The sequence below is a fragment of the Elephas maximus genome, chromosome 21 (assembly GCF_024166365.1).
Source record: "Elephas maximus indicus isolate mEleMax1 chromosome 21, mEleMax1 primary haplotype, whole genome shotgun sequence".
NCBI lineage: Eukaryota > Metazoa > Chordata > Mammalia > Proboscidea > Elephantidae > Elephas > Elephas maximus.
The window spans coordinates 14,339,832-14,365,204 of NC_064839.1; the positions used below are offsets into that span (position 1 = coordinate 14,339,832).

At 38.1% G+C, this 25,373-nt stretch overlaps 1 protein-coding gene across 4 annotated transcripts in view; it reads left to right on the top strand.

Moving 5' to 3' along the window:
- Positions 1–21,254, top strand: part of ZNF507 (zinc finger protein 507) — a 37,753-nt gene extending 16,499 nt beyond the window's left edge. For 2 of the 4 annotated variants that reach the window (XM_049865061.1, XM_049865062.1), the window contains 2 exons: positions 17,229–17,363; positions 17,479–21,254. In XM_049865061.1, the coding sequence (XP_049721018.1) occupies positions 17,229–17,363; positions 17,479–17,845 (502 nt within the window). In that variant the 3' untranslated portion in view covers positions 17,846–21,254. Of the gene's footprint in view, positions 1–127; positions 1,016–17,228; positions 17,364–17,478 lie in introns of those variants that run through there. The other 2 variants (XM_049865064.1, XM_049865063.1) reach the window with 2 other exon arrangements.
- The last annotated feature ends 4,119 nt before the right edge of the window (positions 21,255–25,373 follow it).

The following is a 25,373-nucleotide window of genomic DNA, read 5'->3' on the forward strand; positions in this document are numbered from 1 at the left end:
GGCCGATAAACAGAAATCATTATTTCATAAACTTTGTAAACAGTTTGTTGTTTATGTATAGTAAAGGTGCAGACATTTTCGCAAACAGTTTGTCCAGCCATCACAGAGCAGTTTGTTCCCCTTGCAGCCATGATGGAACATTTGCTAGGCCCGCACACAGAGCTAAGCCAGTCACCATGATGAACAGTGCTAGACAACGATCTGAGCTCTTCTAACCCCTTGTCAAAACTTGTTTCACATTTTAAGTCTCTCTCATAGGTGAGTGTGGGAAAGTAAATGTATTTATATCAAAAGGAATGCAAAATGATGCCATAGAATGTCATTATTTGACCCTATAATGTAGTGCTCGGTCTATATATGCAGTTTTAAATGTTTAAAATACGCTTAATTTGCTAACCAGCAGACTTATTTATAATCACTCTTCATGCAGTACATCTGTTTGCAAAGTCTTGCAACTCTGTGAAACTGTTTGACCTTGCCTCAGCGTCTGGTATTATATTTTCAAATTAGAATGCCTAGGAAATGCTATTTCCCCAGAGTATATCGAAGGCTATCCTGCAGCATTATTAGCAGTAACTCGGTGCCATAAACTCTAGAGGAGTGATAAGGTGGTATTGACCATGAATCATCTTGTATGATTCACACTAGGAAATGTTTAGAGGATCATGATGGCAATGGGACACCAGTTCACCTGATATGAGGAGGAAGCTTTGCTTTTATACTTCGGGTGTTTTTATTCTTGAATTTAATGACATACCATGCCAAATCCATGTGATCCAGGCATGAATAAAATAATATTTTCTGGATTCTAGAATTAGACTGTTCATTTGTTCGCTGAGAAGTATTTATTGAGCAAATAATATTTACCAGGAGCTGCACTGGGCTTTCTTGGTCTGTAGTCATAACAGAAAGGTATTGTCCCTGCCATCAAGGAGCTCGTAGACAATAAAGGAGTAAACTCACAAGTATATAATTGTGATAAATTTATGAAAGAGGTTAATGATGGAGTCTAGCTTTCTAGAGGAAATTGATTTCTCTTTGAGCCAGATTTTTAACAGTTATTTACCAAATAAAGGTTTATTTTCTTGGTGTCTTAGGGATTATGTTTTCTTACATTCTTAAAATATTCATGGATCATTACAACCTCAGAAAAATCTCAGTGTTATGTTCCAAGGTTATTTTCACTGTGAGTCACTTGGTCCAGCCTGAGTGTTTATGTCTTAGAAAAAAATGTTGTCATACCTCCCCCACCATCTATGGTAATTGTTTCTAACTTTTTCTCAAAGTTTTATTTTCACCTTTCTAATCTTATGACTCTCCCTTTAACCTTCTCTAAATACTACGCATCTTCCTTTGTCTCCATGGAATCTGCATTCTGCAGAGCATTGTGGATTAAATATTCAACTTAAGTATGTTTCTAGGACGTTCTCTGCATTGTCATACACTGCTTGCCTGAAGCTGAGCTATTAAGGATAGCCTTCTTGATGTTTGATTTAATCAAGGTATCATAGTCATTTTTCTGGCGTATTTCATATCTGCTGCTTTCAGTTTTGTTGTCTGGTACACTTACAGTTAGGGTTTGGGCTTGTTTTCTCAGAGTCCATACCCTGTGCATTTCTGATTCCCTACTTTTTGTTAAAAAAAAAAAAAAAAAACACGCTCACAAGTAGCAAAGGTGAATTTCTTACAGAGCAAGAGTGCCTTGTTGCACAACTTCTAAAGTCAAAAGGTTCACTGAGTATTTGAACATGCCTGTTGGTCGCCATGAGTCGGAATTTACTTCATGGCATGAGTTTAGTTTTTTTTTTTAATTAAGTACTGTGTCTTCTGTGGTAGCGATACTTGCCCCTTTCCCTTGCCTTTGCGTTTTTGACGTTGTTGCAGCCCTTCTCTTTTTTATGTGGTCTGAGCAGCACAGTTCTGTGGGTAAGAATCCTCTCCCTGGGGGCAGGCAGTCCTGGAATTGACTCTGAACTCTCTCACTTTGGGGATTTGTACCTTGGGCAAATGATTTTACCTCTGTGCTTGGTTTTTGTCCTTTATAAAATGAGGATAGTTAAAACTCTATAGGTTTTATCATATGTAGGTTTCTAGTACATAATATATAAAAAAAAAAAGATAGCTGCCTCATAGTTATTGGGCCCAGTTTGAACCCTCATCCTTTCTCAGTGATTCACTGTCTAATCTTTAAAAAAAAAAAAAAAAAGGAGGGGTGGCTATTGGCCTCTCTTCATTTGGGAAACAAAAGTAATTTGTTGCTGGGCAGCAGGCAGGCATAGCTTATTTTACAGGACAGATGCTGAGCCCGGGTATAAATACTGTTATTGCCGAGGTCTCTATGCCAGTGTCAGGCTCTGTGGTAGTGTTCTGGGGAGCACCTACGCTTTAGATTGCCGGCCTGAGCCACACACCTCTGACCAACTGGATGGCTGTGGGAAGATTATTCCTGGCTAAGTCTCCTGTTCCATGTGAAACTGGGGGGAACACTGCTTAGCTCAAAAGGCTTTGTGAGGACTGAATTAAGTTTATATTTATAAATCATCCAGCATGTGACCAGGTGCCTTGAAGGGCTAGTTCCCTTCCCTGCCCATGAAGTCTTGAGGTCATTTCAGAAACCCCGTTCTCGCTACAGAAGGAAGAGAGCTGTTTTCCATCTCTACGTGAGGACAGGGGAAGATGAAAATGGCATTGTCCCATCCCAGTCCCTAGCAGACTCAACAAACTTTGTTTTTTAATGCTGTATTAAGTAACACACTCTGTAAACCACATATCAGTGATAGTTACGACTGATATTTATGACATTGACCCCAAAGTTACTGAAAGGTTCCATCCAGAATCTATAAAGATTAGATTGTCATCAGTTGAGTTGAATATTGCAGAACTAGGATTGCCATGATTTACATCCCTAGCACCAGTTTTGTGAATATTTAGCTAGAGAGAAAGGTGGAAGAACAAAACGTTTTCCTCAGGCTACCCAGCTTCCTTCTAACCATATGGCATTGAACCCATTAGAAACAATTGTATTGGTACTCAGGTTTTTCAAACTGTGCCATGGTGAGGGGACACCATGATAAACCCATGACCCATTGCCATCAAGTCAATTCTGACTCAAAGTGATCCCATAGGACAGAGTAGAAATGCCCTATAGGGTTTCCAGGGGGCTGGTGGATTTGAATTGCTGACCTTTTTGTTAGCAGCCGAACTCTTAACCACTGTACCACCAGGGCAATGTGTCTGGCACACAGTAGGTGCTTAGTAACTAACTGTTAGGAGCTCTGGTGGTGCAGTGGTTAAGGGCTTGGCTACTAGCCAAAAAGTCAGCAGTGTGAATCTACCACCTGCTCGTTAGGAACCCCGTGGGGCAGTTCTACTCTGTCCTATAGTTGCTAGGTGTCAGAATCGACTCGACAACAACGGGTTTGGTTTTTTTTTTTTTTTTTTTTGGTTTAAATAACTGTTAACTGATAGTTATCTGTATACCTCAGTTTTCCTCTACTACAAAATGGCTCTGATTCTGAGTTTTATTGTATTTTGAAAATAAACGTGTAGTAGTATTACGCCTTTTCTTCCTTAAGTAGAAGAGCTTCTTGCCCAAATATGTATGTTGAATTTTTTAATACCCAACTGGGTTTTTTTTTAAATAATCTTTATTGTGCTTTAAGTGAAAGTTTACAGTCAAGTCAGTCTCTCACACAAAAACCCATATACACCTTGCTACACACTCCCAATTCCTCTCCCCCTAGTGAGACAGCCCGCTCTCTCCCTCCACTCTCTTTTTTCGTGTCCATTTCACCAGTTTCTAACCCCCTCCACCCTCTCATCTCCCCTTCAGGCAGGAGGTGCCAGCATAGTCTCAAGTGTTCACCTGATCCAAGAAGCTCACTCCTCACCAGCATCCCTCTCCAACGCATTGTCCAGTCCAGTCCATGTCTGAAGAGTTGTTTCAGGAATGGTTCCTGTCCTGGGCCAACAGAAGGTCTGGGGGCCATGACCACTGGGGTCCTTCCAGTCTCAGTCAGACCATTAAGTCTGGTCTTAAGAGAATTTGGGGTCTGCATCCCACTGCTCTCCTGCTCCCTCAGGGGTTCTCTGTTGTGTTCCCTGTCAGGGCTGTCATCGGTTGTAGCCGGGCACCATCTAGTTCTTCTGGTCTCAGTATGATGTAGTTGCTCGTTCGTGTGGCCCTTTCTGTCTCTTGGGCTCATAATCGCCTTGTGTCCTTGGTGTTCTTCATTCTCCTTTGATCCAGGTGGGTTGAGACCAAGTGATACATCTTAGATAGCTGCTTGCTAGCGTTTAAGACCCCAGACGCCACTCTTCAAAGTGGGATGCAGAATGTTTTCTTAATAGATTTTGTTATGCCAATTGACTTAGATGTCCCCTGAAACCATGGTCCCCAGACCCCTGCCCCTGCTACGCTGGCCTTTGAAGCATTCAGTTTATTCAGGAAACTTCTTTGCTTTTGGTTTAGTCCAATTGTGCTGACCTCCCCTGTATTGTGTGTTGTCTTTCCCTTCACCTAAAGTAGTTCTTATCTGCTATCTAATTAGTGAATACCCCTCTCCCACCCTCCCTCCCCCGTCTTGTAACCACAAAAGAATGTTTTCTTCTCAATTTAAACTATTTTTCAAGTTCTTACAATAGTGGTCTTACACAATATTTGTCGTTTTGCAACTGACTAATTTCACTCAGCATAATGCCTTCCAGGTTCCTCCATGTTATGAAATGTTTCACCGATTCCTCACTGTTCTTTATCAATGCATAGTATTCCATTCTGTGAACGTACCATAATTTATTTATCCATTCATCCGTTGATGGGCACCTTGGTTGCTTCCTTTTTGCTATTGTAAACAGTGCTGTAGTAAACATGGGTGTGCATCTATCTCTTCGTGTAAAGGCTCTTATTTCTCTAGGATATATTCCAAGGAGTGGGGTTGCCAGATTGTATGGTAGTTCTGTTTCTAGCTTTTTAAGGAAGCACCAAATCGATTTCCAAAGTGGTTATACCATTTGACATTCCCACCAGCAGTGTGTAAGTGTTCCAATCTCTCCACAGCCTCTCCAGCATTTATTATTTTGTGTTTTTTAGATTAATGCCAGCCTTGTTGGAGTGAGATGAAATCTCATTGTAGTTTTGATCTGCATTTCTCTAATGGCTAATGATCGTGAACATTTCCTCATATATCTTTTAGCTACCTGAATGTCTTCTTTAGTGGTGTCTATTCATATCTTTTGCCCATTTTTTAATTGAATACCCAGTTCAGTTTTAATAATCAGTCCCAAAATACCCAATTTTCTCCTAAATGTTTCAAAATGTACTTTTTAGAGTTTTTATTAATATTAGGAGCCAAACAAGGTCCAGGCATTGCATTTGATCTATAAGTCTCTATGTCTCTCTCTTTAAATTTTTAAAATAACAGTTCATGATCAAAGTTAGCATACATCCTGAAAATTGCACAGATCATAATTGTACAGCTTGATGAACGATCACAAATTAAACTCAGCCTTGTAACTTCTACTCAGATCAAGAAGAACACAATTAGCAGTTTATCAGCAGTATTCCTTTCCTGCTGCTTCCAGTCCCTATTTCCCTTCCTCTTTTTTTATAGGTGATCACTGTCTTAACTTCCAACATCATAAATCAGTTTTGTCTGTTTTTTAACTTAATACAAATGTAATCATACGTTATGTATTCTTCTATGTGTGGCTTTTTTTCACTCAACATCATTCTATATGTATGTTTTATGTGTATATATATATATTTTATATTTTTACATGTGTGTATATACATGTATATACGCACTTTAAAAAAATTGTCCAATGTGGCAATAATGCATTTCTTTCCATTGCTGTATCGTATCCCGTCGTTGAGACTATTAATCCTATTGATGGACATTTGGGCTATTGCCAGGTTTTTTTTTTCCTGTTATGAGTAATGTCGTTTTGAAGATTCCTTAAGTAGGTGCATATATGGATCCCTTTCTGCCGGGTTTACACCTAGGAGTGGAATTTCTGGGTAATTGGGCTTGCGTATGTTCAACTTGGGTAGATATTGTGCACAGTTTTCCAGAATGGATGTGCCAGTTTACAGTCATTGTACCGACTTATATTCTCACCAACACTTCGTATTGTCAGTCATTTTCATGTTGGTCGTCCTAGTAGAAGTGTAATGGTGTGTAATTGTGGTTTTAATTTGCATTTTCCTGATATTTATGGACTATTGCCTATTTTTTTATTGGATTGTCTTTTTCTTACTGATTTGCAGGAGTTCTTTATATATTTTGAATACAACTTCTTGTTGTATATATTGCAGATAACCGTCTTCTGCACTATGGATTGCCTCTCTATTCTCTTAGTGGTATCTTTTGAGGAGCAGAACTTTCTAGCTTTAATGTAGTCAAATGTAGTAATCTTTTTCTTTGTGGTGAGGGCTTTTATGTCTTTATACTCTGAAACTGGTCTTGATTTTTTTGTTACTTGTTTTTTATTGTGGTTAAATATAACATAAAATTACCATTTTAACCGTTTTTGAGCATACAGTTCAGTGGTGCTAAGTACATTCTCAATGTTGTGTAACTATCACCACTGTCTATTTCCTGATGTTTTTTTATCATCCCAAACAGAAACTGTACTCATTAAACAACTCCCCATTTCCCATTCCTCAGCCCCTGCTAACTTTTATTTTACTTTCTGTGTCTATGAATTTGGCTGTTGTAGATACCTCATATAAGTAGAATTATACAATATTTGGCCTTTTGCACCTGGCTTATTTCACTTAGCATAATGTCGTCAAGGTTCATCCATGTTGTAGCCTGTATCGGAACTTCGTTCTTTTTTATGACTGCACAGTATTTCATTGAACATATATCACGGGCAGTTCTCCTCTGTCCTATAGGGTCATTATGAGTCAGAATCGACTCAATGGCAGCGGGTTAGGGGTTTTTGTTTTTGTTTTTTTTGATAATGAGCATGGTTTTCTAAAAGAAAAATCTAAAATAATAATCATTCCAAAAAGGTTTTAAGCAATGATTGCTTCTTGGAAGTAATAGGGTTGTGAGTCATTGTATAAAGTCTGGTCTTTATTACAAATATATTAGAAATGATAATAATAGCTTATGTTTTTTTGTTTGTATGGGCTTAGCAATGTGATAAGCACTCAGTATGTTAAGCCCCTCGCAGCAGCCCAGTACTTAGGAATATCACTATCCTCATTTTACAGATACGTAAACACAGACTGGGATTGATTAAATAACTTTCCCCAGGCCACACAGGTGGCAGAGCCAGGGTGTGAACCCTTGCTCCCAGTGCCGTCCTGCCTGTCTCCACTATGCCAGGGAGAGCTCTTCACGTGAGGTGTACAGCTGCTGAGTGCCTTACTACTCCCAATTTAGTGATGGGAAACAGCTATCGTGCTTCAAAATTCTGTGGGTCAGGAATTAGGAATGGGCACAGTAGGGATGGCTTGTCTCTGTTCCACAGGTATGGGGTCTCAGCAGGGAAGGTTTGAAGGCTGGAGGTGACTCAGACAGCTGGGTACTGCAGTCATCTGAAAGCTCCATCACCACAGCCTGGTGGTTGATCTGGCATTATCTGGGACCCAGCTGGAACACGTTCACATGATTTCTCCATGTGGACTGTCCAGGTGGGCTGGTTGGTGCTTCCTCACAGCATGACTGCTGCATCCCACATGTGAGCTTCTTAGGAGAAGCAGGCAAAAGCTGTCTCGTCTTTCATGACCTATCCTGGGAAGTCACGTGCCATCCTGCCATAGTCACGGTCCTTTTAAGTCTCTTTTAATATGGAGGTCTGTTGAATCTTTAGGTAATTGTGTCGGCTTGGGAAAAATCCCAAGTGTTTTTTTAAAAAAGTCGAATTTTTTTTTTTTTAAGGAAAAGAGTGAGATATTTTAATTTGAGGGAAAAAATGTTTTGAAGGGATGCATTGAAGCAGTTTATTCTTTACAGCAGGATAAAGGTTTCCAGGTTCATCGCAAAATTTGAAGTAGCCACTTTCCTGGTCCTTAGTTATTTCTTATCATTTTCAGTAAAGTAAATTTAGAAGCATAGGAAAGGAGCTAAATGTAGTAAGTCACGCTGTATTGGACAATGTCTTTTGAAATTTTTGTGCAGGTGTTCAGATCGTACTCACATTGCCTCAAATCACGTAGGACATTCAGGTTCTGCTCTCTTGTACCTAACCTCTAAAGGCAGTTGTTCGTAAATGAATCAGACCTGAAGACTTAATCATATAAGATCCCAGGCCAGGGAAATACGGGAGCAGATCATCTTCACCTGTTCCTTCATGATGTTTATACCTCTTATCTCTTTCTCTTGTCTAATTGTACTGGCTTCAGAACACTGTAAATAATTGTAGGGATAGTGAACATCCTTGTTTTGTTCTTGAATTTAGTGGAAATGCTTCTAGTGCTGTCTTGTTAAGCTTTATACTCGTTTTGGGGTTAAGATACATATATTTTATTGTATTGAAGAGGAATTACCCACCTACCCTATTTTGTTGGGAATTTTTATTAAGAATGTATATTAGGTTTAGGTGTCAGCCTGAGTCAAGTGCCTTCTAAAATGTGATCATAGAAATTACACAGCTGTACTCTGAAGTATTTAGGCAAAACAGAAACAGGGAAGCAGAAAGAATCTGACTATGAATCTAATGCAGCCTCTAGACCAGTGGTTTTCAGCCAAGGGTGATTTTGCATCTAGGGGACATCTGGCAATGTCTTTGACATTATCGGTTGTCACAATTCAGAGAGAATGCTGCTGGTCCGGGAAGCTGCTAAGCATTCTAGATACATACGCCAAATGCAATATATAAACCTTGATCCTAATTTGAATAAGACATTTTTGTGAAAATTAAGGAAATTTGAGCATGGGCTCCATAGTCAGTGATAAAATTTAATTTGTTAGAGATACATACCAAAATATTTACAGGTAAAGTATGGTGTCTTAAATTTTCTTTTAAAAAAAAAAAAAAGGGATAGATGAAACAAGATTGGCAAATGCCAGTGATTCTTGAAGCTGGCTGATAGAGATTCATTATAGTTTTCTTTCTACTTCTGTGTGTTTAAAATTCCCATAATAAAAAGTTTTTAGAAAATGGATGCTGAATTTTTTAGATTTTCAGCAAAAACAAAAATTGACGTTTCTCTTAATAGATGTCCTAATACTGACTCGTCTGTATTCCTAGAATCAGACTCCCTTCATCATGGCGCGTTACTTTCATGTCCTGTGGGATGCAGATTGCCATTATTTTGTTTAGTGTATCTGCATTGATTCAAATGAGTTTGGTCCGTAGATTTCTTTTTTGTGTTACCCTTGCCAAATTTCAGTATTAGTGTTCTCCTAGCTTCATAAAAAGAATTTGAAAGCTTTTTTAAGTCTCTGGAATTTTCGAAGTAACAAGCTACTTTAAAATACAAAGAAACTAGCTGTTCTCTATTGACCTTAGACATTGGAGTAGTAGACTTTTAGGAAAGGGCACTGATGTCTGGCATCTTTTTCTTTCTCTTCTGAGTATTGTCTAAAAGAATGAGCGCGTGCTGGTGCACAAATGAGAGCTTTAGGGCTGTGTTCTTAGTGACTTTTTAAAAAGCCTTAAGTGCCTAAAGATGATTGTACAAAGATGATGGTCAGTTTTTAGAATAAAATTTTTGGCATGAAAAAAATAGGGAGGTAACAAATGGAACTCCACAAATTCTGTCTAGTGATGGAATACTAGGTAGCTGTTAAATATTTTACCATAGCGAATTTGAGTTATAATGGGCAATGTTAACAAAACAGTAGACTTGCACGATCCCAATTTTATTAAAAACCTGTATATGTACTTTAAAGGACTAGGAAAATATACATCCAAATGATAATAGTGGTTACATCTAGTAGTAAGTTATGAGCGATTGTCCTTTTTTTTTTCCTTCTAATTTTCTACAATTAACTTTTGAAATCAGGAAAAAACGTTATTTTAAAAAGTCAAACGGTTATGTGGAGCTCAGATCTTGGTTTCTAATATTATCATTCCCCAGTAAAAGGAACCCGAGAAACGGCTCAGAGAAACAGCTGGCCTAGTCTAGGCCTGGGGCAGGGAGTAGACAAGGTGAGCGCCTGGAGCATTTTGTAGTTCTGGAGAGTAAGGAAGTGTTCAGCCAACAAAACTGGGAGAGTATGTCAAAGGGACATAGGAGCCAACTGAGAGAGTCCCCAGTGGTCAAAGGTAGAATAGCTTAAGCAACAAAATAACAGTATTCCGTGTAACCCAAAGTATAACATAAATATCCATGGGTCCATACCCATATAAAGACATGGTTAGATACATAGATATGGTAAAAAATAGGTGAGAAGAGACAAATCTCCTGTGCAGGTGAGTTCCAAATAATTTAATTAGATACTCTGCCCTTAAGAACCAAACCAAACCCACTGCTGTCGAGTTGATTCCAACTCATAGTGACCCAACAGGACAGTAGAACTGCCCCATAGAGTTTCCGAGGAGTGCCTGGTGGGTTCATTCTGCCAAACTTTTGGTTAGCTGCCACAGCTCTTAACCACTGCGCCACCAGGGTTTGTCCTCAAGAAAGTAGATTATAATTCCCACTCCTTAAGCGTGGTCTGCACGTAGAGACTTCATCTAAAGTGTACGGTATGGAAAGGAGGGGAAGAAAGAGTAACTCTGCAGTGGAGAAACCTGACCTCAGCCAGGCGGTCAAGGACATCATCAGCAGTGATAAGTCATGCTGATAATATATGATGAGCATGGCACTTGACCTGTGTGATCTTCCTCCCAAGAACCCTTATTCCAGTCTTACCATGAGAAAAACATCAGACAAATCCCAACAGGGGAACATTCTACTAAATACATGTCCAGTATTCCAAATCTGCCAAGTTCATCAAAAACAAGGAAATTTGGGGAAACCGTCACAGCCTAGAGACTCCTAAAGAGACATGATGATTAACTCCAGTGTGGTATCCCGGGTGGGATCTTGGCACAGAAAAAGGACATTACCCGTCCCCATTGCCATCCAGTCGATTCCGCCTCATAGCAACCCTATAGGACAGAGTAGAACTGCCCCATAGAGTTTCCAAGGAGTGCCTGGTGGATTTGAACTGCTGGCCTTTAGGTTAGCAGCCGTAGCACTTAACCACTGCGCCACCAGGGTTTCCAGAAAAAAGGACATTAGTTAAAAACTAATGAAATCCAAATAAAGTATGGATTTTAATGCGTGAACATTCCTTCCTTATTTCTGACAGATGTACCATAGTAATGTGCAGTGTTAACAATAGGGGAAACTCAACTTTTCTAAAACTATTCAAGAATAAAAAGTTTATTTAAAAAAAAAAAAAAGGAAAGCAGTTACTTAATGCATAGTTCACCGCTTTTATTTTAAAAAGGTTTGAGTACCATTGGGGATGTTCTGTGGGGTAAATTTGCAGTTTGGGGCATTTTCTGACCTAGTTATCTTGAAGTATGAAGTTCTCATTGCATAAGACTGACTTTTCACTTGGGGGACTCTTTGCTGCATGCAGAGTCCCTGGGTGTTTTAAACGGTTAACCTACTCGGCTGCTGATCAAAAGGTTGGAAGTTTCAGTCCATCCAGAGGTACCTCTGAAGAGAAGGCTGGTGATCTTCCAAAAATCAGCCATCGAAAACGCTATGGAGCACAGTTCTACTCTGATACACGTGGGGTCACCATGAGTTGAAACTGACTTAACAGCAGCTAGTTGTGGTTTTTTTTTTAGTTGTGGTGGTTGTTACTGTGCGCAGCATTCTGTGGCTCATTCTGGATATAGAATTTCCTGGTGAGACTTCAGGGCAAGTCTGAATGCATGTGAGGAGATGAGTAACCCAGAGAACCAAGATTTCATGTATGTTGCCCTTTCCTGTTATCAGTTACCATACAGGTGCTCAACACGTATAAAGGCATTGTACTTGAAAGGTACTGGGTGGGAACAAGTGGGCATCACTTGGCCTTGAGCTGTTCACTCCCACTTGCCCAGTGCCAAGCTGGGTGTGTGCCACAGTGACACAGCACTGTCACTGCTTTCAAGGGATGGTCCAATGACACTTGAGCAGGGGACTGTAACCACAGTACACATTCCAGTGTGATGAGTGTAGCAATAGATGCAGACACCAGGCTTAGTGGCTTAGGGGTAGGAATGATTGCCAACTGCCGGCCCTTCCTAGGTGTCAGTAAAAATAGAGTTGTTGATGTTTGTCCAAAAATTGCTACATCTCAGATACAAATAAATGGCCAAATGGGTAAAATGAAATTAATTAAGGTTTGTGTTTGTGACCAGTAATAGGAGCCCTGGTGGCACAGTGGTTAAGAGCTCAGCCACTAACCGAAAGGTCGGCAGTTTGAATCTACTAGCCACTCCTTGGAAACCCTGTGGGGCAGTTCTGCTCTGTCCCATAAAAAAATAGGGTCACTATAAATCGTAATCAACTTGATTATGAGTTTGACGGTACCAGCAATAAAATGGTTTTGTTGTTTTATGCAAGCTATAAAATCTTAAAGAGAATAGGCTAATAATTTGTTAAAATATTTACATAATGAAACATTTTAAACGCTACGTTTTCGGGAACTACTATCGTAGATACAGATAGAAACCTCACTTCCTTACTTCCTCCCCCCTTCCTTCCTAGAGATGGCCACTGTCCTGATGTTGATGTACCATCTTCAGGTATTTTTTATAACTGTATTAAAGATAGAGTTATAAAAATATGTACTGTATAGTAAAGTTATATGTGAAGGTGTATATGTTTATATATTATATGTGTGGTAGTTTTAGTTGTTAGGTGCCATCTATTCGGCTGCTACTCATAGCAACCATATTGTTTAATAAACAGTACATACTGTTGTTTATGGTGTTTTAACAATTTAAGCGGTATTGAAATGGTTCATGATGATAAGTATAGATGTAGCTCTTTTGCTTTAACCACTATATCGTGGTCCATCATGTGAAACCAGTTTCTTTCCGTATCCCTTTAGAAGCACAGGTAGGCTACATTGAACGTTCTCACATACGTGTCCTTGTCAGCACATCACAAGCGTGGCTTTAGGGTAGACACCTACAACTCGAGTTGCGGGGTCACAAGTGTGCCTCTTCAGACTCAATAGTATTACAGTGAAGCCTATGAGAGCTAGAACTCCACGGAACTGCCTTGTTTTTCCAGGGCTCGCAAGTTTTCCACCTTTGACAGGGTGCAGTCTTAGCACTTTTCTGTCACTCTCTATTAAGGATCCTACCGCATTTAACACCCAGAAAGTATTTCTTTTCAATTTTATAGGACTGGAAAAGAAACTAAACCATTGTTGTGATTTGCATGTCTATTCAGATTATGTACAGATACATGCATATACTGTCCAAAGATATGGGTAAAGTTCACTTTTTAATAAAACTGTCTAACGACAGCTGTTTTGGTTTTTCAGTGAAAATATTGAAACAAATTTCTAAGTCCATAACCTTATCAAAAACTCTTGGTCTCCTTTAACTTTTCCAAATTTATTCAAAGCCTTTATAGAGCTGAAAACTTTTGTCTGCCTTAAAGGCTTAGGCTCCTCTGATGGTAGGTCTTCATCATCATCATCTTGATTGGCAGAGGTGAGTCAGTCTGATAATGCCACTGTCCCAGGATGTGGAGAGATGGAAATGCAGACGTCGCTAGTGGGCATGTGTAAGCAGCTTTGTGCAGGTTTATGTCGTCGGTTTTTGCGGCAGTTTCTTCGTTGATAACGATGTAAGATGCAGCACTGAGCCTACTTTCTGAAACACCACTGTCAGTTGTTGTTTATTGCACCTGAATCCACATGATGTTATCGGGCTCGATAACTTTCGTTTTTTATTCTGTTACCACTGCCCGGTAAAAACCTGTGGTTTTTAAAGCATTTTCTGATGGTTTCTTCCTTAATCATTTTGATTGACCACTTGAGAAACAAAATTGCATCAAGGACATCGATTTTCCCCCAAAATGTCCGATGCCACCTTGCACATACCAGTGTTGCCAATCACTTTTCGAAGCAGTAGCTTCTTGTAGTTTAATATTTTGGATAATGCCATTATTCAGAGGTTGCAGGATCGACTTCATGGATGGTGGGAAAAAATTAATATTGGAAGGAGCAGTGGCTGGTGGCAAGTAGCACTGTCAGTGAACAAAAGAATGGTTAGATTGTTTTTTTCATGTTACTGTTGAGTTTATTTACAAAAAAAAAAAAATTTTTTTTTTTTTTATTTACAAACGCTTCATAAATTGCTCCCATCATCCAAGCTTTTTTATTACATTCCATTCTGCTGAAAGCTGATTGATTTTGATATTCTTGAAGCTCTGTGGTTTCTTGCTCTTTCCAGTTACTGTGGTTTCTCAGATGTCCCATCCCCAAACGTGGCCAAGGGGATGGTAAACAGCTCTTTAAGAAACTAACCCTGCACGCATTTCCTGTTAGGCATTGCCCTGTATAATAGAGCAGTTTTATCAGCATTTGTAATGTCTTCAGGATCATATCCCCTTATGATCTCTTTTAATTTTGGGAACCAATTTTGAATGTTTTCGTCAACCTTATTTGATTCCCCACAAGCTACACTGCAGGTGATTCCACACACTGTGCTTTTGCTATTCACACACACTGATGTGTTAAGTGAGGAAATGCTTCTCTCAAAGCATTTCTGTCTTGGGGGCAAAACAAGACATTTTGAAGGAAAGAATTTCAAGGAAATGGAGTGGATTTTGAAAATTGTAATAACGCGTATCAAAATTACAAACAGCTGAAGCGAAAACTAAAAATTAAAGAAGAGTAAAACCTCTCAAGACAAGAAAAGTGTGTTTTGCTAGATTTTAATGAAAATAAAGGAATTTATTAGTATTTCTTACCTTCTTCCAAACTTACAGATGTTGTTCTTCACTGGAAAAAATTCACTGGCCCAAAAAAAAAAAAAAACCAAAAACGTAAGGGAGCGATATACTCTGAACAGTGGCGATGCACAGTACGCACCTACAACAACAGTGCAGAAGGAAGGGGAAGGCGGTGCCTTCACCTCTGACTCTTGTACTTCTTGGAACTGTTTTAGGCTTTTACATCTGTACTTCTGGTATTCGAGTTGCAATACCAACAATTTTCTGATTCTGTAGGTTCCGGCTTTCAGAGAGTATTAGGCTGAAGTAATTACTGTAGTGGAAAATATTTGAGTTTTCCTTCTCTGACAGGTTTCCACCATACACAGGTTCTGGCTTTAGCAGGTTTTACTGTAGTAAATTGCCCCTCGGAGTGCTTATTATACACATCAGTTTGTGCTTTTCCGTTTCTCTACATCCTTGGAACAATGGCATTATCAGACTTACTCATCTTTGCCAACCTGATGGGTGTGATACATTTCCCTGACTATTGAGATTGAACATCTTTTCATGTGTTTGAATTTATTTTAATTTCTCCTGAGATATGCTTATTCATTGCCTTTAAGTGGGGCTGATATTTCTTGAGGTCAGAGGCCCTTGGCCTTGGCCCTAATGTCTCAGAACATGCAATAGAAGATAATACTGCTGCATGGTATTGCGAAGTTAAATTGATGGGTTAGAATAAGCTTAGCCCTTGCTGTATTGTTTTATTTACACTTAGGCCATTCAGTTTTCTTTGTGCTTTGTTATTGCTGACAATGATGTCTGCTGTAGAGAAGAGTTCAGATGAGTTAACTTGATTTGTTAAGTGTGTAAGTATTTTTTAAAAATGCCTTTTAAAAAGTAGTCTTGCAGCTTTTAAAAAGATAAACAGTCTTACCATACAATCTAGCAATTGTGCTCCTAGGTACTTACCCAAATGAATGGAAAGGTTATGTCCATCATAAAAACCTGCAGTGTTTATAGCAGTTTTATTCACAATTGCCAAAACCTGGAGGCAACCAAGATGTCATTCAGTAGTTCAATGGATAAACTATGGTGCATCCAGTATTCTGTGATAAAAAGAAATAAGCCCTCAAGCTATGAAAAGACACGGAGGAACCTTAAATGTGTACCATATCACATTTTTACGTAACTAATGCACATGTTATAAGTTTATCAGCTGTGCCCTCCCCCCACCATGTATTTTCGTGAGCATACTAACGCTAGGTTTTTTTTTTACGTGTTCCTTTAAAAAAATTAGCATAGCGTGCTTTCAGAAATACTTGGGCGGGGGGGAGGACACTGTTGGCAAAAAACGTATAACACGTTATTTGCATAAGGATGTGGTATTTCTAAGTGAAAGAAGGCAGTCTGAAAAGACTACATATTGTATAATTCCAACTCTGTCGTATTCTAGAAAAGGCAAAACTATAGACGGTAAAAAGAACAGTGGTTACGAGGGGTTTGGAGAGGGATAGAGAGAGGGAATGAATAGTTGGAACATAGGGCATTTTTAGGGCAGTGAAAAGTGTTCTGTTTGATACAGTAACAGATATATGGCATCGTGCATTTGTCAAAAGTCAGAAGAAAAACAAAGAATGAGCCCTAATGTAAACTGTGAACTGTAGCTAATGATAATGTATCAGTAGTGGTTCTGCAGTTGTAACAAGGGTGCCACGTTAATGTATGATGTTAATATTAGGGGAACCTGTGGGGGTGGGGGGACTATATGGGAACACTAACATCCGCTCAATTTTTCTGTAAACCTAGAACTATTCTAAAACATAAGTGTATTAATTTTTCAGAAAGTTCATCATTGTTGAATTCAGATCTTACCAAGGGTACCCAATTATATGAAAGTTTTTATTTTTAATAAAAATATTTTAAGATTATTAATTATGAAATCTAAATTGTTGAAGCTTTTTAGGACTACTATTTCTATTTTCTGTGGGTCTAAATAAGAGCAAAATTCATATCAAAGATCTTTTAATGCCTTTTTGCTTTCTTGATGTTGTATGGGGTATTGGCTTTGTATGTTTTTGTGTGCGTAGTTAAATGATTTAGAGCAAAGATTTTGTATATTTTTTAATAGAAACCTTTCCAAATATGGTATTAGGTAAAGTAGTCTGGAATGTTTGTCTTGATTCTTATAAATTCTTTATAATGTGTTCTAGTTCATTGATTATAGGACACACCTCTTATAATCAGTGACATCTTAGATTCATTGACATACAGTATATCAAATAAGTCTCTGGGAGAAGGAATTTAAGAATTATTTGAGAATTACTATAATTTTTTAATTTTTTCAGAATGTTACAGGATCACTCTGATTTTCCTCACACCTGTCTTTCAGATGCTCTTTGTGTGGGTATGTATGCAGCCATCCTCCTTCTTTGAAGTCTCATATGTGGAAGCATGCAAGTGACCAAAATTATAACTACGAACAAGTCAACAAGGCTATTAATGATGCAATTTCACAAAGTGGCAGGTATTGTTCCTATTCCCTCCCTTTATTGTTATATATAAATTACAGCTAGGATTAAATGCATTAGTCCTGCATTATAGCCAACTCAAGGTTTGACGTGTTTTGTTTTGTTTTTAAGAGTTCTAGGGAAATCCCCTGGAAAGACTCTATCAAACAGCAATGAAGAGAGAACCGATCCTATCACCAGAAGTTCAGAAAATTTGGTGGCATCCTCAGAGCTGATTTCCCAGGCTCCCAGCGAAGCTGTAGGTCCCAACGAGAGTGAGAAACTGAGCCCAACAAGTAATACCTCATGTAGTTTAGAAAAGAACTCCAGTCTGGCCCCTCCTGGTATGGAGTATTGCGTTTTACTTTTCTGTTGTTGTATTTGTGGTTTTGAGTCAACCAGCAAAGAAAATCTCTTGGATCATATGAAAGAGCATGAGGGTGAAATTGTAAACATCATCCTAAACAAGGACCACAACACAACTCTAAACACAAATTAGATGAAATAATTACTTGAAGAGGGAAAAGTTAGAAGATTCCTTTAAACAACAGTTTTGCCTTTGCGTTAATGTCAAATAATGTACTAGACAAAGAAGAAATGGTGTGATTTTTGAGGAAATGACAGAGATGACTTTGGAAACAAATCTGTAATGTAATGAAAGGAATTCCAGATGGGTAGGTGGTATATATTTTGATTGAAGGGAAGTAGGTTGAGGAGGAAGCAAAAATGTAACCCTATATTAACCTTCTGTCACTCCTTCTTAATACTGAGTATATTTATTGTTAAAAGCTTATTATAGTGTAGACATGCAAGCAGGAGTTAAGAGTGGGCTTTCAGGATCTATTCTAGAACTTACTATTACAAAAGTGTCACAATTTTAAGCAGAGGTTAGTTTTCTTCATTCTCAGTTTTGACATGCCTCTAGAATGACAGGCCTCTTGTGAAAAATGGGAGGTAGCTCTCTAAGGGGTTTTTTTCCCCCACCCCCGGTATTACAGAGTCAACAAGAAAACACACTTCAGAGGGCTTTGAAATTATCTACCTAAATTTTGCCCTAAATTGATAGGAATTAATCATAAACTTAATCTAGGATATGTTCCTTTACTCCTTAAAAACGAAAGAAAAAAAAGCTCTGTAAATCCAAATCTGGATTGTAAATAGGCATTTAAGAATTAAATTAGTCTTAATTAAATTTACAATGAATTCCAGTGGGCAAAGGAGGAAGTCGGTGAATTCCTACCAGACTTAAGCCAAATCTCAAGTTTCATACACATGACACCTCACCGAGGGCAGCACACTTCTCAAAGGCTTCGTCGGCGTGTTTGTCAGAGCACTATGTATTTTCTCAGTAGTACGTAAAATGCATCCTCTCTTCTAAGCTAGACCAGGCTTGTTATCTGAAAAAAGTCTGTTAAAGCAAACAAAAAAGTAAAATTTGCACTTCATCATCAGACCTTGAAAATAGTTTGAATTCTAAAATAATTTGGGGTGACGAGGACTGGAATTCCATGTCTCCTTAAAATCAGTACTGCTATTGAGATTTTTCTTCCCAGAGTTGAGTAGCCTAGTTACATTTAACACAAGAGGAATAAACAAATACAGTAAGAATTCAGATTGTTTATGAAAATTTTAATAACAGCATTTGGCAAGACTACAGGATTTCTCCTATCTAGAAAATTCCATTTTGTTAAAGTACAAATAGGACATGGAAACTCAACTTCAAAATGCTTTAGCATTAAAACTTGCCATCAAATAGATATAATTTTTTCCTCGTTCATTAAACATTTTGTATTATAATGTATTTCAGAGTAGAGAGAACAGGGCTTTTGTTTTGGTAGTTGTGATCGTGTATTTATGCCATGACCTTGTCAGAGAAAGCTCTGCCTACAAGTCAGAAGGCTGGTGCGCCTGTCAGCGCATCTCCTCATGGTGCTGTTTCTGAACTTGATTTCTAACAGCTTCCACAGTGAGGCTGTGGCTCTGGTCAGTTTGGAACATGGAAGAGAGTTTTAGAATGGGATACTCTGTAGACACATTTTAGGAAAGAATTCTGTTCCCAAAGTCCAGATATGAATTGAATAAATGAACATTTTTAAGATAGTGTCAGGGAACTATTAAGTGGGTCAGGCATCTTGAAACATTGATTTGTTTTTTAATCTCATTTTGATGATATTTAAACAAAAAGGATTATAACTTACAGCTCATTAATCTAGGTAGCTTTAATTTATTTATGAAAGTTAATCTGTTTTTTTGTTTTTTAAAAGATAAAATGAATTTATATATGCTAAATTATATTGCCCAAATTCACTGTGTGTGGATTTATATTCATTTTCTCCTGTTTTCAGAACTGAAATGTATTTAATTCCAAATTCAAATAAAATATTTTAAATGGTTCTATTATCATTTGTATTGTTGCCACTTGTAGGTAAATTTTTCCGTTGCTGGTAATTGTGACTCAGTATTTCTATGTAAAAAGCCGTTATTTTAAAAATTAACAATCTTAGAAGAATTTTGTTTTATAAACTTGCCCTCAGCGTTAATTTTATGTGCAATGATTTGGAAATGACTAATAGCCAAAAAACTCCCAAAATCTTTAAAACAGTGTGAATTTTTAAATTGTCTTTCCTCGTTTCCTTAAACCACTTTTTGTTGAATATTACTTAAATTTCCATTTGGAATCATGGATGTCAAATTTCCCTAGCTGTGGGAAAAAATTTTAACCCAGAAGTTCAGAGCCTTTAAACTTTGATCTGCTTGAGACCTAGAATGTCCTCAGAAGCTTTTCCTCGCCTGTAGGAGGAACTATGCCAAGAATGTTCTACACCTTCCCCTTACTGTGTTTTGGCCAGCCTTAAGAGTCTACCGAGAACAATTGAGTATTTCTAAAACAGTGAAGACTAAATATGCAGCTGTAATTGGCAGAAGAGATAGGTATTAAAATAACCAGGAGGAATCCCCTTTACAGGAATAAATTTTTATTGGCCCGCAACCTTTTATCATACAAAGCTCATACTCATTGTTTTTTCTGCCCTGGACACTTACAGTTCTGAGATCTGATGTGAAAATGGTTTTTGAAAAAGGAAACCCACCAGATAAAGGTGGGGAAGAGGACTTATTCTGATCATTATGAATAATGTTATGCAGGGCCGTGTCATTTTTTACCCTTCTCTGAAAATCCAGGCTGTGATGAATGTCCCGAATGTATCTGTAAGACCTTGAAGTTCTGTGGCCAGCCAGCAAGTGCAGTGCAGTGACACTGACTGAAGCCTTTGTTGGAAACCTTTCACCCTATTTGAGGTGGCTGTTGGTGGCTTCGTAATTATTTTGTATTTTTCTCACAAACCAAGTGGTAGGCATCCATGTTTACATTGTATCTTCTGCAATGTACTTGGCTTGACAAAGACAAGCAGGCTTCTCTATTAAGACGTATTATATTTTTAGTTTTCATAGACACTTATTTAATCTTTTGTTTTTTACTGTACAGCAGGGTGCTCTAAGTAATGTTCTATGAAATATATTTAACAGAAATTTGAGTTTGGTATTCATGGACATGAGTACATGTATTTTTTTAAGACATAAGTATTGTGTAACACTATGACATTGCTTCTATAGCCAAAGTATAAAACTTCCGGAACACTGACATGTAAAGACTACAGTTAATCCTGACATTGTATCTTATTAAAATAGGATGATTTGCATTCTGTAAAATTATCCTGTACATCAAGCTGCATGCCTTAAAGCCTAAAACTCTCAGATTGTGTTCAAGGTAGAACAGTATACCTGTTCAGAACAGTCAAGCCAGGTGATAGCGCTTCTCTAACTACCTTTGCAAATACTGTACGATGTTAGAATAATTTATTTTGCTTTACAGGAGTTTGTCATGTATTGACTTTAATATTGTATTTTGGTAATAAATTTTTTTGTTAAAAACATTTGCCTCTAAGTTTTATTACAAAATTTTATGCCCATTCTTTTCTTGGGAATGTTGATTTAATCACTTAGAAAAACTCATTGCCGTGGAGTTGATTCCAACTCATAGCGACTTTATATGACAGAGTGACACTGCCCATTAGGGTTCCCAAGGAGCAACTGGTGGATCTGAAGTCCCAGCCTTCCGGTCAGCAGCCAAACGCTTAACTACTACACCACCAGGGCCCCAATCACTAAGTTGCATTTAAACCATTAAGTTTCCCAAGAGTTGGCAATTTGTTAAACTACTGCTGACTAGCATTAATCTGTGTTACACAAGATAACAAAAAAAAAAATTTAGATTTTTTAAAAAATCTTTTAAAATTCAGTCTAATTTTGAAGCTTTCATCCTTTTATCTTCCAAACCACATTGGTACATGCTTTCAATTCCAGTGTAATCAAAATGCTAAAAACTAGTTGATACTTGGCTAATGTCAATTAGCATTCTTTACTGAAGGCCAAAGATTCACCTTGATCATTTTGTGGTCTGCATCAAGGGCTTTCTGACATGAGATGTGTTGTATGCCCTAGAATCCTCGGCCACTTGGCTTAACTTGACGGAGACCAAACTTCTGTTCCCAACAACCGTAATCTCTTGCCCTATGCTCCCCTGGGGCAACATAGTCATGTCCCTTATCTTTTAAGAACCAGATCTCAATACTGTGTCACTAAACCTCAGATTAGTTTTAGAAATCCCAGCATGGGCAGTCTAGGATGTCACTGTCCAACATGGTAGCCACTGTCACATGTGCTATTGAGCACTTGACATACAGTTACTGTGCTGTAAAATACCAGTTTCGAAGACTTAGTACAAAAAATGAGAAGTATCTCAGTTTTTTTAATATTGATTACATGTTGAAGTGATATATTGGATTTAAATATTAGAATTAGTTTCACCCATTTTTACTTTTTTAATGTAACTACTAGTAAAATTTAAATTACATAGGTGGTTCACGTATTTCTATTTGACAGCACTAGTATACAACAAAGATGGGCAAGCTCAAATCCAGCCTGCAACCTGTTTCTGCAGAAAAGTTTCTACTGGAACACAGCAACGCCCATTATATACTGAATATAGCTATTTTCATACAACAGCAGTGTTGAGTAGTTGGAACAGACTGTATAGTCAACAAAGCCCAAATTATCTGTTCCTTTACAGAAAAAGTTTGCTGACCTCTGGACTAGAACAGTGGTATAATCTGAGCTTTAAAGCCACCAGAAATAATCTTTATAAAGAAAGCTTTTTATAGAAGTGTTTTGTTTCTCCCTCTGTGTAACTCTTATAAAGACTACTTGTTCTTCTATGAGCGTTATCTATAATTAGGATTTTAACCTAACTCACTGTTTGATCTTTTCTGATACTTGAGGCCAAACGTTAATTTGTTTAAAATAACAAATGCTGCTGCTGTAAAAAGTATCATCTTGTTTTCCTGCTGACAACCTTACCGTGCCAGGTTAGCCCTCACTGCTTTGCACTTTCACTGCTATATCTGATGATGTGGTCATAGCACTGCATAAGTGACCATGGTACAAGGTAACCACAGGTACCTAATCCACTCAGTGGACGGTCGACTAATCCAGGATGTAAAGAAGGATCTTAGATGCTCCTCTGTATAATGAATAGCATGTGAGTCTGCAACCAAATTCCTAAGGAGAAAGAGCTTGAGTGTAGAGCTGCTGACTGAACTGGCAGAGCAAAAAAGTCACAGTACTCTCCTACATACACTTCTGCCAAATCAATCAGCAAAGATACAAAACAAGAAGAGTTTGGGCCCTACAAAAAAGTAGAGGTTTGTTTTTGATTGGTGCCATGTGATACGCTTACTTAGGTAGTGTTTTTGTCTGTCAGAAGCTAAATGAGTAAAAGATGCTTGAACCGCTTCAGAATTTTGTATCTGTAGCACCATCCAGTTGCATACTGTGTTGGGAGACTACAGACCTCATTTCTCTGGTAGTACATTAATAAAGACACTGTATCTGGGTTTATCGTTTCAATCATGAAGTATCTGGAAGATTATGACAACAGCCTATTGATTTTTTTCCAGTAGTGGGTAATCAGTGTTTAAAGAGCTTGCCTCACAAAATTAGGGTAAGTTTTCCTTTAATTTTTTCAACGCTTTTGATCATGTAATTAATATATATTATAGGAAACCCTGGCGGCATAGTGGTTCAGTGCTATGGCTGCTAACCAAAAGGTCAGCACCTCTAATCCTTAGAACCTCTGTGGGACAGTTCTACTCTGTCCTTTAGGGTTGCTGAGTTGGAATTGATAGCAAAGGGTTTTGGTTTTTTCTATATTATACATAATATAGAAAAAAACTTATTTAAGTATAATTAACGTATAATACATAAATTTAGATAAATGAAAATTTGTTGCATAATAAAGTTGTCAAATGTTGATGTCATTTCGCTTCAAACCAAATTACACCAATGTGTGACATAATCCAGATAGCGAAGGTGCCATTCTCTAAGTTTGCAAAACTGAGTGTAAGGCAGGTACTTCTACGGTAATATTAAGGTGCGAGGAGACTTTGCTGAGCCCTGATGGCAGATGGGTTAAGACCTTGGCTACTAGCCAAAAGGTTGGAGTTCAAGTCCACCAGCCACTCCTTGGAAACCCTATGGGCAGTTCTACTTGGTCCTATAGGGTCGCTACGAGTTGGAATCCACTCGGATGCAGTGGGTTAGGTCTTCTTGTTTCGTTTTACATATTAGGCAGATGGAGTTTTATTTACACAAATTAGATAATAATGAATCTTTGGTCATAAGCTCAGGCCGACTGTTCTGACTTCTAAGCTTTGTCCTTTGTTAAAAAGAAAAAAACAAATTTTAAATATACTTAAAATTATCTGTGTCACTGCCACTGGTATCAGTAGTAATCACGTATGGTTTTCGAAGTCACAGTATGTCATTTCGAATGTGTGCACAATGGGAAATTGTCACCTAGAGAGACCTTCAACAAAGTAGGACAAGTTACTCATTTTCAGGTCTTTTCTTAGTACCTGCTAGTTTTATTTAAAGGCTTATTGTCACTACAGCACGCATCTCCAGATTCCTGTTTTTTTCTACTTGTCATTTTATTAATTTTAGTATTCATATTTCAGAAATAATGTGGCTACATTTTACTGAAATAGGCACATCAATTCACATCTTGCTCTTTTTGTTTATCTCTGTAGTTCTATTTTTTAGATCCAGTAGTTCCAATCCCAAAAGGTGTTAGAAAATTCTATTGCAAACTATGAGAAAAAATACAGCAGGACGTGGTTCAAATATGAAGCTGTAGTTTTTTTTACACAGCTAACATTCTTTTAAAAAAAAAAAAAAGGGGCTGAAATAAATGATTGAGGGAAACCAATGGTGTCAAGGTTATCTTCATTTTCTAAGCATCCCCCCGGCCCCCACCCCCGCCGCCCCATTCCTGAAGCATGAGAACACAGTTGGTGAGGTAGTGCCTCATATAATGAGGATGCTGGAGTCCACAGAGTATCACCAGAGGTTAAAAACTCCCCAAGATGAGGCACTTCAGCATCTGTCCCCAGCTGGATTAACCTTGTGCTCAAGCTGCAAATACTGTTAGAGGCGCGAGTGTGCTCTGTGATCAATTTTTAAAAATTACTTTGTAATAACGGAAAACAGTAAAGTGTGCCTTCCTAATGGGAAAGCAGTCACCATATCCCATCTGGAACTAGGTGGGAGGACATGTCCGGCATTCAGGCAGCCAAAGCAGCGCACAGGGTGTCTATAGCTACCAAGGCCCTGTGCAACATTTGTGCTAACATCATCAAATCTTTCATTTATTCCTGTAAACATTAGGCATTTTCAGACGTGCACACATACACACAAATATACACACATATACACACATACTTTTCTCTAGGGTTTGGTCTAAATTTAATAAAATCCTTGAAATCTTCCCTTTGTGTAAAGCCAAGATTAGGTGCTGTCTCCTCTTTGCTCTCCCAAAATTTTGTCCTCTTAGCTTACTCTACTGAAATTATTTGTACATAAACCTGTTTCTATTAAATTACTACCTAACCTGGAAGAAACAGGCCTTGGTT